This window comes from Necator americanus, chromosome V (assembly GCF_031761385.1).
Source record: "Necator americanus strain Aroian chromosome V, whole genome shotgun sequence".
Lineage (NCBI taxonomy): Eukaryota > Metazoa > Nematoda > Chromadorea > Rhabditida > Ancylostomatidae > Necator > Necator americanus.
In genome coordinates, this window is record NC_087375.1 from 758,154 (window position 1) to 770,618 (window position 12,465).

Below are 12,465 nucleotides of genomic sequence, written 5' to 3' on the forward strand. Positions count from 1 at the left end.
CAGTTTGTTTGTTGTGCTTCGAGTTACGGTGTAAACAAATATGATGTTCATATGTATCTAAACTGTAGGTAAGAGTGAGAATCTTTAGCAACGAAAGTGAAGTCTGAACAGATCTGAGTAGAACTGAGATGTGCACATATCGAACAACTTTTGACCTGATTCTATCCCTTTGGATCAACAGTAATTCACTTCTCACCGAAGTTAAGAGAGACGTGATCGTAGCAAATTAGTGCATTAATTCGTTAAACCACAGCGAACGCTTTGAAAGCTAGGAGACGTCCGGCACCTCAGTATAATCTTAAGTATAATTAGACATCTGTCACGATCGTTCTAGCATCCACTGCCTACACTGTTTGTAAACAACAACACAGGGGGTGAAGAATAGGCAGTCCTTGCATATCTGGCTGCTTCCATCTGCAAAGACCAAATGGTCGAAATCCGGAAATGCAAGCAACTCGAAACGTAAACCCTGAAGATTGGAAATTAGCTGTCGAAATCTTGTATTTGCGTTGATTCCCTGCTTTTCTTGTGATGTGACGTTGCTAAACGGCTGAGACTGCGAACCTGTTGTCGAACCACCTTCCATAAGAACAGAACACTTCGTGGTTCACAACTATTTTTTTAGTATTTCAAAAACGTCTGCATTTGCACTAATCTTTCATCTTGTGTGCAGTAGTTCTTCCATTTCATGTCGCAGCGAAGTTGTGGTGAACTTCCATGGTGAATAGAGGGAAAAAATAGAGGAAAAAAGGAAAAAGAAGCTTTTGATTTTTTCTTTTATAAATCAAATAAAGTTAAGCACTTGATAACTTTATAGTACATTTTGACGGTGACATGCTTATTGGGATAAGTTTTAAAAAAAATTATTTTCTCTATTTTCCTAAGCGCTTAGCTCGTGGATAGTTTAATGAACGAAAAGTTTGCGGTTAGGATTTGTGGTGAAAGAAAAATCATGATGACATGATCATAATTGATAATGAGTAGGAAATTGTTCAAACGCACGCTTGCTACGCGCGTTCGATTGGGGAGAGGCAGAGAAAAGTGGGTTCCTCTGTCGAGCACAGAAAATCAATGGGTGCGCCAGGCGTGTCGCCGACAGCCGGTTGCAGAAATTTGGCGCCGACTGTGCTTGTTACGACGTTTGGGATTTTCTAACGCACAAGGAAACCTCAATACCGATTTTCTGCAATATTTCATTCATACTGGCCTATTATCCAAATTAAATGTCAAATATATCCGTTTGTATTGCAAAGTTAATTAATATGAGTTTTCCCATGTTTTGTTATATTTTTGGAAGCTACTCTACAATTTATGTAGATGAATTCTCAACATTTACCCTTTGTCCTAGCTTTATTTCGGTGACTTTCCAAAAAATACTAGAATAAATTAATGTGGTCAATATATTGGTTCTATGAAAACAGTCAAAATCTCTCCTTCATGGTTTTCAGAATGTCTCTCTCTTTCACAACGTTAAAATCTAGCTACTTTCTGAAAAAAAGGAAGAAAAAAGGCAGCTAAGACTTGCAATCTTTCGTTAGCTACTCCAAAGAACACTTAGAAACGGGATCACGGACGCGCGCTCTTCGCTATCCAATACAGAAAATAGAGCGCCAAAGTGCAGACGAATGTTCCAGAAAGCGACTAAATGTGATACACATCACAGCTGGACCCCTCACTGATAAATTTGAACATTTGTCTCTCCTAAATCGAATCAGACTCCATATGGCAGCCAGACACATTCTATCAACGCTTCACTGCAAACAAAAAAGTTGTCTCCGCATCAGATAAAAGTGCATGGATACTGATAGCTGCACTTAAATTTTTCCATGAAAACGATGAATATATAGAAATGTGGATAAGAACAACAGGACAATTCTGAATGAATGAGGGAATGGGATAGCGAAAAGGAGAATAGCGACTAACACGGTTGCTGCGACCGACCGCCGCCACTACGTCTACGCCCCTTTTCTCGACGGTTCCGCGTCGAGAACGCTTTGCCGACAAGAGGTCAGTCACCGAGCCACTAATTTCGGGAATAATCGAGCAACAATGATGAAGTTAGGGTGTACGATAGGGATTTATTTGATGGATGTTACGTCGTCGTCCAAGTATGATCCATGATTGTGGAAACAGAACAGAGCATAGGGACAGCAATGGGGCGAAGACAGTGATACCAGCCGGACAAATACCGACTCGAACAGCACTGAATTAGTATGTCACTGAAGTCACTGAAGTCCAATTTCGTACTGCTCAGAGAAGTAATACTGTGTCCCTGTATCTCAGAGTAATGACAGTTTGAGATAACGTTGACAGAATTTTATCTCTATAGAAGGCCGCAGGAGTCGCAAGTGCAGTACTGTACGAATAAATAAATTTTGAATTAAACTGTCAAAACATTGGGAACGAATACTACGAATTCTTTTGCTTCTGTTCGATTGCGCCCTGCCTTAGTAAACAAACTACACTAGCACCCTTTGTTTACTTAAACACAACAAAGACGAATTGGATTAATGGGAAGTTTAGCAAGAAAAGGATTCTATAAGAGTTCGAAAAAAAAACCAAAAAAATGAAAAAAACCTAGAAATTCATAGAAACGACGGTTACGATAAGATCACATCGTAGGGAAAAATCGGAGAAACAGAAATAAGAGCTGTGATGCTCAATAGAGCAAAAAAATATTCTTCAGTTTGATCATGCGAGTATATGTAGAGATTTTTGTGGCGTGGATTCTCATCTAGTAAACATTCACTACGAAGATGTATGTAGTCTAACTAGTGAATAGCAGTAATTGTAATCAAATCAAAGTATTGATTTAGACATTTATGGATGATTTTTGACAAAGACGCAAAAAGCATACATAGCTAAAAGATAAGAACAGCAATGAACACCACTGCTCCGAAAATGTATAACACTCTTCATTCTATGGCAACAAACCATCTTGATCAGTTATTCTGGTCCTGGGTAAAGAAGTAAAAGAATCACTTCAAAATCTGACACGTCATTCTTCTGAGAAATCGAAGAAACAGAAATAAGTTTTGAGTACTTTTATGAGTGAGGAATAATGCGGAATTCGCGGGTTTTTTGCTAAAAAAAAATAATGTTTTTTGCTAATTTTCTGATCCGAATTGCACAAACATTTACGAAGACAAATTTTTGAGCTGAGAAAAGTCGTGAAACACCTTTGCACAGTAACTCGTCCTCTATAGTGCAAATGTCTCTTTACTGGATCTTACGGCTACTTTACAGTATTGTGAGCAGAGCGGGACTCCTTTATTTCTGGAATGTTGTTAAGTTTTATTTATTTATATCTATTTATTATTACTTATATTCATTCATCATTATTTATTTGTTTATTATATTTTATTTATTACCACAAAGTTTCAGTTCACGTCCGTGCAAAACACACGGAAAAACTTATGCCGAATAAATAACAGATTCCACTCAAGACCTTGTTTGCCGTTTAGGTTTTGCATAAATGTAGCGTTCTATGATTAGAATCCTAGTAGTGCAACACCATCAACACAAAAAAAAAATCTAGTTCACTATCAGCAATACTTTACTCCAAGAAATTTAAAAAAAAGTATTATTTCCCGAATATTAAAGCAGAAATGTTCCTGCAAGTACCCGTCGTCATTATTATAGCAAACAAATAGCGGTTTATACTATACTCAGAAGTTACAGAAGAGGGGCGGAGCATCGCTTGAAAGGTTTGAAGCAAAATCTGGAAATCAGAAGCCATCAGCTCCAGCTGTGTAAGAAAAAACATCCCATTCCGAATCACTGTTTCCAACTGAAAGCCTACATACTGTTTAAAAAAAACAGAGCTAAGTGTATTTCCATAACATAGGCAATCCGACATTTGAAAAAAAAAAACCGCTCAGCGGCTATTCCACAGAAGATTCGATCCCTTAAAGCTATAGCGTTCTTCATTATGCGGCAACCAATAACATTGATCATTTAATCTTCCTTGATAGATGCTTTATGCTCATGCCCTGAAAGGTCGTGACCTCAAAAAATCCTTACCACCTCGTAAGGTGGCAGTGTCAGTATATGATCCCATTGAAGTATGTATGTGGAACGACCCTACAAAAGAGCACGATTGTCGTATGAAGATTCGTTCCTAAAGTAGGGAGTGAAATCAGGAGAATTTAAAGAATCGTTCAAAATACTATACAAATAAAGTGCACAGCATTATTCCTACATATGCGGATGAAAACTTTGCTTAGAGTTATGACAGATTAGAACTACGGATCGACCGTGCAGCAACAGCCGAACTTTTCACCGATTGCGCCACATCTGCCACTCCTCGAAATTAACAAATAAAAGGAAGTTTCTAAACCGTCTAACATAAAATTTCGTCATTTACTACTATGTATCCGTGAGCAAATTCAGAGGAGAACTCAGCAGATCGATAAAGGGACCAAGGAAGGGATAAGGATAGAAGGGAACGCTACGAGCAAAGTTTCATTTTGTTCCATCCACTCAATGGAGGAAGACCCGAGGTCGGTGCTTCCCAGGGAGTCAATATTCCCTTTACCGGAGAGTATCTCTCTGTCACCCAATCTCTTATCGCTTGCGCGCACGGTAAACAGCTGTGCACTTCCTCGCGTACATTGAACTCCTCCTTCGAACCCTTCAGTTTGCTCAGCTGACCTTGAGTTGACTGCTCTTCTTCCTGTTTCGTACATCTTGTCGGCTTACTTCTATCCCGCTGTTTGATAAATTGAAGAAGATTCTTAAGTTCTGACCGGTTTTATTGCCCAAATTTGAGATAATCGAACGGTATGGAAGGATGAAGTGATTGGGGTGTAGATGGACGATCCTTTGATTTAGCAGGTATATTTCTTTATAACAACAGAATGTCAATAATATCAAAGGACCTTTAAAGCAGTCTGAAGCGATGTGACCAATGATTTAATTGCTGCTACTATACACTGCATACAGATTTCGTAGCCAGGGAATGTGTGGACCACGCTCGAGAAGTCTACACATTAGCAATAAAGGTATGGTCTCCAAGACCCTCACATTTACTGAAAATTATAAGCACAACATGATACTTGATTGAACTGAATGAGTCAATTAATATTTGATCCCACATTTTAATGCAAAGATACTTCCAGCACTTAATTTCAACAAGTAGTAATTAGTTCTCAAGCCACTGCTTGAACCAGATATTTATCCATCAGGGATCCACTAGATTTCTTTCCAGTAATGAGTCATTTATAAATAAGACAAGAGGGTTCCCTAGCTTCCGCATTTATCCATCGCATGATATCGGAACTACCGCATGACGAGGAGCTGCGAAGAGAAGTTGGAAAACTTGAAAAAAAAAAACTATGCCTACAACTTGGAAACAGTAGATTGGATCCCTTCCCGTGCAACTCTTTCAATTTCAGGCTTTTAGGTAATAGAATCCAAGAGAGAGGTATTCCTCGATTTTGCGTCTTTTTTTTATCGTTGCATTGCTATTTCCTCCAACTTCATCCATTTTTAACGAGACTAAAAATGATTGACCTTAATTTTCTAATAATATAAGACAAGTAGAGGTAATAAATGATCGGCTGAGATTAGAAGGAGAATAGGACATTTATAAAAACATTTGAGATTAATCCTCTTTCGATAACACATCCTGGCATATGGGTGGGGAGGTCGTTAGGTACCCTAGCACCCGAAAGTGCCTGCAGAAGAGGCTGTCGGTAAGCCAGAGTAGGCATATTTTAGTCCACCTGTGATCGCTAGGCCACGCCCATCCATCACCACGCCACTAAGGCCATGTGTCGTGTTTGTATTGCAGTTAAGTGATAGAGTTAACTTCTGGGAAGATTCAAAGAACGAACAGGTACCAACGTAGCAAGTGGAAAAAGACGTACACAATGAAAATACTAAAAATGAAGAAAGAACGTAGAAGATTTCTGCAAGAAAAACACAACATCAGAAAACATAAATGAAGCTGAAAATTGAAAACGTTCAAAAATAAAAGTTAAAAGGTGTAGGAACGAGAACCTGGTTTTTTTGAAAGATGTAGATTTGTGACCGAAAAAACTATATAGAAGATATAGATGTATATTTGTACTTATACAGACTATTAAATCCATGTAAGATACAGCAGTAGTTTGTAAAATTTTCGATTTATTTGTTTTACATAAATAAAACACTATTATTACATTAAATTATTTTCTTCTTCTGGAATTTTGTGTGCGATCGTTCCATGTATGTATACGTAAGCAATCGATACTCCGTATATCCGATACGGAAGCAATACCAGAGATAACGTGCTTCTGCGAGGCATGTCTCGCACTTCATCTGACGATGAGGGCCGAAGATGAACGATGTAATGGGCGGGGTGTAAGGCGAACGCAATGCAATGCTTTGGTGACGTTATTCACTGCTGCGCAGAGCAATTAACGATAGCCGTTACCAGTCGTTTCCCCTAAGGATAGGTTGTCGCGGAGGTTGCGGGTACCTAACGATACGCACCTCCTGGCATATTCGTGATCAATATATACCTTTAATACTAGTTCTCACGCTTTTTTAGAATCAGGTCGGCACTGTACGCCACGCAATAACAACAACCAACAATGGAATGTAATGAAATTGGCCAATGTTTACAACTTTGCGCCTTTTTTTCCTCTTCGCTGCATGGTAACTTTCTCCAACTGCATCCATTTCTAACGCAAACATATTCAGAATCATGATCTACTGTGCGAGTTAGTTCCCACTATAAAGTTCAAAAATCCTTGTCAAGGTTTGAGAAAAACCTTTCAGTTGCAAAAAGTGATGACATGTACATGAAGGATGAGTAAAAAAGGAGTCAAAAAGACGAGGACAGCAGAGAATACTTTTTCACAGGGTAGTCGAGGAGAAGTTATGCGACTGAGAACAGCATACTAAGGCCGGTTGGGAGAAACAAGAAATCGATGAAGGAGCCTCACACTACGGCTGAGAATCGCAGGTGATAGTAACCATACTCGAGAGGAGCAACGAAGAACTCAGGCGATACTATACTGGGACGGTATTAAAAGAACGCATGTAGAACAATAAATGACCAGTATGATCTTCATAAGAGATACAGATGAAGTACTAGAACTGTGACCATATACGAATTCGAAAAGGGATATGAAGAGAAGCAAATATATGGGTTTTGAGAGCTTTCCAGTTCTGGATTTCATCATACATTAACAGCAGAGAAATTAGTGAATACGACGTGGATACAATGTATTCAGTTGCTTACAATAAGCCCGCACAATACAGTAAAATGGTAATCACAAGTGAAGCGTCATCATAAGCGACCTCACTGCGATAGCGGGACCGAACCGTTCGTTCATTTCTGTTCCAGTCAGCGCTATTAGGGCTTGTTCTCAGGAGGGGGGGGGGGGGGAAACGCCGCATGACTTTGCTTGTATTCAGCTGCCATAGATTTCATCATGATTAGAAGCCGTCGCAAATGTCTAATCTCTTGTTATGTCACCGAGCTTAATTCAGCCTTTATGCGCTTAAAAGATTCACGGGTACGAAACAGAAACTTCCCATCAGAATAAGTCTACCCGGGTCAAATTATAAGTAAAATTATAACAATAGGGGAGTTGTTGTTGATAAAAGATATGAAAACAGAAATTATTTCTGTTCCGAACATTCCGAACATAACGATTTACGTTTTTGTCCTTATGTCCTCTTCTTGCCGGATCGTATTACGAAGGGCGACCCGCCTGTGTTCCAATTATTGCTTTTGCATACGTCGCGTATAATCGACATTTGTGAATATTTTCCCGATTCATTTTATACGTTTAACCACTGAACCAGCCATCATGTTTCTATTGAGTTGAAACCCTCCTATCGTGAACAAATGACTTCACGTGCACAATTTCGAAAAATTCTATTGGAACGAAACTGCACTCAAAAGGAATTCCACAGCTGAAGAACTAGCAAGAATATCTTAGCTGCACTCGTTCTAGGATTAGTGGACATATTAAGTTAAGTAGCAGCGTAACAAGACATACACGCGAAGTCGGGATCTCAAGAAATATTTAACACAGCATCTCGATCGCCGCTGCCGTCGACTGTGCTGAGGTGAACCCAACCATCGATTGAGATCTGACCACTTCTCACAGTCAGAGTGTAACTACGCCTCATTTTGTTAAGGTTACATGTAAACCAGACCTAACTGAAGTTCCCTGAAACTCCAGAGAGTTGGAACAGTTTTATTTCTCTGGAATGTATCTGAGTAAATAAGGTGGTATGGTAGGTAATTCGTCTAGATTCAACTAGGTATCTGAAAATTCCATTTACCTAGCGGATTGGAAACTCCAATGAAGTTTAGAAAGTGGTATTTCCTAAAGGTGGTGCGGAAACTGCGAATTCGAGAAGAGACTCATAGTCACAGAATCGAGACGATCGCGAGAAAAATTTCTACAGTCGAGTTTTTGCTGCAGAGTATTTTCATTTATGTCGTCACCTCCCTACAGTTATTTGAAGCGAATATCCCCACTAATAAGACTGAGACTGCGGCGTTGCTAGCAAATCACTCCTAAGAGTGCCCACGTTTTCGACAAACAACCCAAAGAGGGGGCAATCATTTGAGCGCATCTCTTTTTTTGGTTCCGTCGCTTTTTGATGAACATATCATTCGACATTTGAAGTTATTTATACAACGGGCAGCTGCGCAATTGCACTATAGCTCCGACAATTTTTTTTTCTGACCCCAATCCGTTCGAAAGGGAATTCTAGCAGAATTGAATACCTTTAAAATATAGTTCATACAGTAAGGCCATTTTATCCTGCAAAGAACGAACATTAATAGAGAGCTATAAATGAATATAGTAATTCATAATTATATGATTAAAAATAAATATATTCCGTTGTTGCGCAAAAAAAATAAAAATAATAAAAATAATAGATTAAAAATATTAAATTAAAAGTAAATTAAAAATTTAAAAAAGAAAAATTAAAAATAAATATATTCCGTTGTTACTATCTGTCGTATAGTTACCCATTCTATGTGCACGGACATTGAAAAAATTACTTTGTCGTTGACAATAAAAAAAAAACCTTAGAACCTTAGATTCTGGTTTTACATTCCTAATTTTCTCTTTCATAAGCATTTTAAAGAATATTTGTCAACTTTGATTCATGAGAAACATTTACATTTTATCATGTATCTTTCTCAAAATGGATTTTCCTAGAAAAAAACTTATATACACTTGTTCGGTGGACTAACTACAGAAGAAATGTGATGGAGATATCAGAGCTAGAAGGATAGAAAATATTTGGAGTTTGCAACTACAGTACAGACAAAGTGGTAAAAGAAAATGCATTCAACCAATAATTTTCGACATAATAAAAACTGATGGACACAAAGTGTTCCGTGCGCAGCTACGGGTTAGGGAGTATGTTACTAGTTCCACAAGAATCACAGTCACACGGAACCAGTCACTTGTTCCAGTTCTCTCAGTAGCAGAGTTTTAATGTGACTTTCAGCTGATTGTAATAGGGGAAATATTATTATATCATAGAATGTGCTCCTAGTTCCCTACATTCACGATCTGGACAGTGGTAATGCACAGTCATTATTTCATATCACTCCATGTGACCTGTCATTATGACAATATTGCAGAAAATGGAATGTGTTCAGCAAAAAAAAACCAAGAGATACAGACATTGAAAAAATTACTTTGTCGTTGAATTCTATTCACAAATAAGAAATTGCTGACCTTGGTTGCTGACGAGAGAGACTTGGTAACTCAGAATTCCAGGATAGCTTTTTCGAAGAAGAACACACTATGAACTATGAAACAGTGTGGAAAATGTCAGTGAAAACAAAAAGAAATAGGAAGAGTGAGCAATTTAGTGTTACTGGTTGCAGCAATGAATGTGTTCCACCCTTGTATGAAAGCAACTAGATTATTTAGAAATTCACTGGAACACTTTCTGGATAAACAATTCTGTAGAAAAGTTAATTGTTCACATATGAAATGATCCGAATAAAACAAGTTGTACAGAAGATGAACTATGACAAAAAAGGAATTCTCATCCAGTGGAATACGAGCTAGTTTTCTGTGCGAATATTGACATAAGTGATCTCTCACAAAGATGATCAAAACTGCTGCTTTAAATCAATTCAGCTCATGATTCCCTTCAACAGGAGTAACTTGCACATCATTTCTTGACCTCTTTATTTCACTAAGCTCAAAGATTTTGTATAATTGTTTCCTACATACTGTGGGCCTTCCCTATTCCAACAATAATTTGGTGTAGAGAAATTAGAGAGTTTAATCTCTGTCATGAACAAAATGAGCAGTGTATGTTGTCACGCAATTTGAGTACTAGGGAATGTTTGTCTAGCGACAACTTCTACATAGATAATCTTATATTCTCTAATCACATTCAAAAAGGCTAATATGGTTTAATATCACGTCAGCAAGATTAATCTCAAAGCATGGCATCTCTCTTTACCTCATTTATGCTGAAAATTTTCGGATATTTTCACAGAGGGCCCGGTCCTATTTGGAGTACCGCGTAGAAATTACCACACCCTAATAAGAATCACTAATCGCTACGGTTCGCGATGGTCCTACCTCGATCCTTACCGCTATCTCCATTGGATCACTTTGAGCGCAGTCGCTTACGCTTCTGCAGCGGGCTTCAGGTCGTTCCGACCCGACCATACTTTTGTTTAACCACATACAGTCGATACCGAACGCGTACCACCGGATCGCTACCACAGTCGGTTACTATAAACACACTCCTATGGTGAATCGCTGTCCCTTTCAAGCATGTAGGGCGAATCCCTTTCAAGCTGTAGCAGAATACATTTTAGAGTGTTCGGCTCTACATTTACCCGTTCACCGAGACTCACGTGCTCATTTGGTTGAGGATTCGACCGCGAAACTATGTAAACAGTATTGAATACACAATCTCACTTCACAAAAAAAGAAAGGTTGGTGTATCGATGTATGAATCATGTGATAATAGGCAGATTGTGAAGTAAATTTCAGATCGAATATTACTGATGCTACGCCGTGCTGTCTGCTCGGTGGAGAAAGTTCTAGAAGTGTACGACCATTTACTTTTCTTGTAGTGAACGCATAGAAGTAGAGTCATGTTGTGTTTTGGCGGAAAAGAGGATTTGTAGTATCTTTATAAATAGTTACTGACTGCGATAGCAGATTAGGTACTTTTAGTATAGTGGATTCAAACGGATCATGATCTACCCATGGTTCAAATTTCACTAACCGCTTGTTAGCAGTTACGATCTCGCTATGTCTGAATTTTAAAATTGAACACGTATGCTGAGAGTCCCAGAATAAAAAAACCCTCCTAAATCAACGCGTTGCCTCTAAAATCAACGCGTACGTATATTTATACGAATAAACAGGGCATGGGGGTTCCTTCGTCCAGTTATGTTCCGATCTGGGCACTACGATCCTTTACAAGAGAGACAGTACCGATGCGATACGCTGCAAAATTATGGTATAACGACCAAGTAGAACTATCTGTACAGCACAGTTACCTGTATTTGCAGTCCAATGCTAAACCCTGCAAGAATCTGATGATCCAGCAACACATTTCCTCAACTCGACCCCATTTCATCTTCTTTCTCTTCAGTTTCAATCGATGTTGCTCGATCTGCCCCGATTGAACGCATTCGATGGTGACTATATTACTTCAAATGGCCTATGAATTTGTTCTACTTTGAACCCGTATAGCGCTGATCTTTACACTTGGACTTTCAAAGATTTCAAGGGTGATGGCAGAGAAAACTGTATACACAAAGTGTTTCTGTTCGCTCCTCGTCAGACATATAAAACCTCTAGAAATGTAGCAACTTCCAAAGCATATGAAGTTTATTTCAAGTATAAGCATTTCATTGTGTGCTCAGATTCATATTTATCTACAAAATATTATCATGTTCAGGCTCACGGCCTCAAATTGATGAAGCATTAGAAATATATTGACTTCAATTGTACCCGTGAGAAAAAGTTTGCCAAGCCGCTTAGCATGACAAAAGTGTTTTCAAAGAGAGAAGTGAAATAGAAAAGTGCAAGCTGTACAAAATAAGTCATATCGTTATGATCGACACGTGCGTTCAAGTGCAATGCGTGCACATAGTCACAAGAACGCTCGCTGCTTTCTCTTATGAAACCGCTCGTCACTAAAGGTGGGCGTTGGAAAATCGTTTCGTTCATGTACACGCTGTGCTCTACCTAACGACAAAGCTCGAGCTTCTTTTAGACATAGTTCACCTGCTTGCTATGCAACAAGTGTAGAGAAAGGGACAGATAGACAGAGAAGAAAAAAGAAAAGGTGATGACAACCAAAAATAAGTGTTAGTAGGTGCAGCTATACATGCGGAACACAGCAGTCTCTTTTCCAAGATCAAGAGAGACTTCAAGTACATAATCTAACAAGAATATATGCGGAACGAATAGAATCTACCAGCATACAATGAACACGTACAGCAGAATTCGA

The 12,465-nt window shown here is 38.7% G+C and overlaps 1 protein-coding gene across 1 annotated transcript; it reads left to right on the forward strand.

Moving 5' to 3' along the window:
* Positions 1-3,974: 3,974 nt before the first annotated feature.
* Positions 3,975-11,006, forward strand: RB195_012595 (uncharacterized protein; the record flags this gene model as incomplete). The annotated part of the gene is made up of 3 exons (XM_064202036.1): positions 3,975-4,064; positions 10,814-10,933; positions 10,992-11,006. The coding sequence occupies 3 exons, from the start codon at positions 3,975-3,977 to the stop codon at positions 11,004-11,006; spliced, it is 225 nt and encodes a 74-aa protein (XP_064057917.1).
* Positions 11,007-12,465: the final 1,459 nt, after the last annotated feature.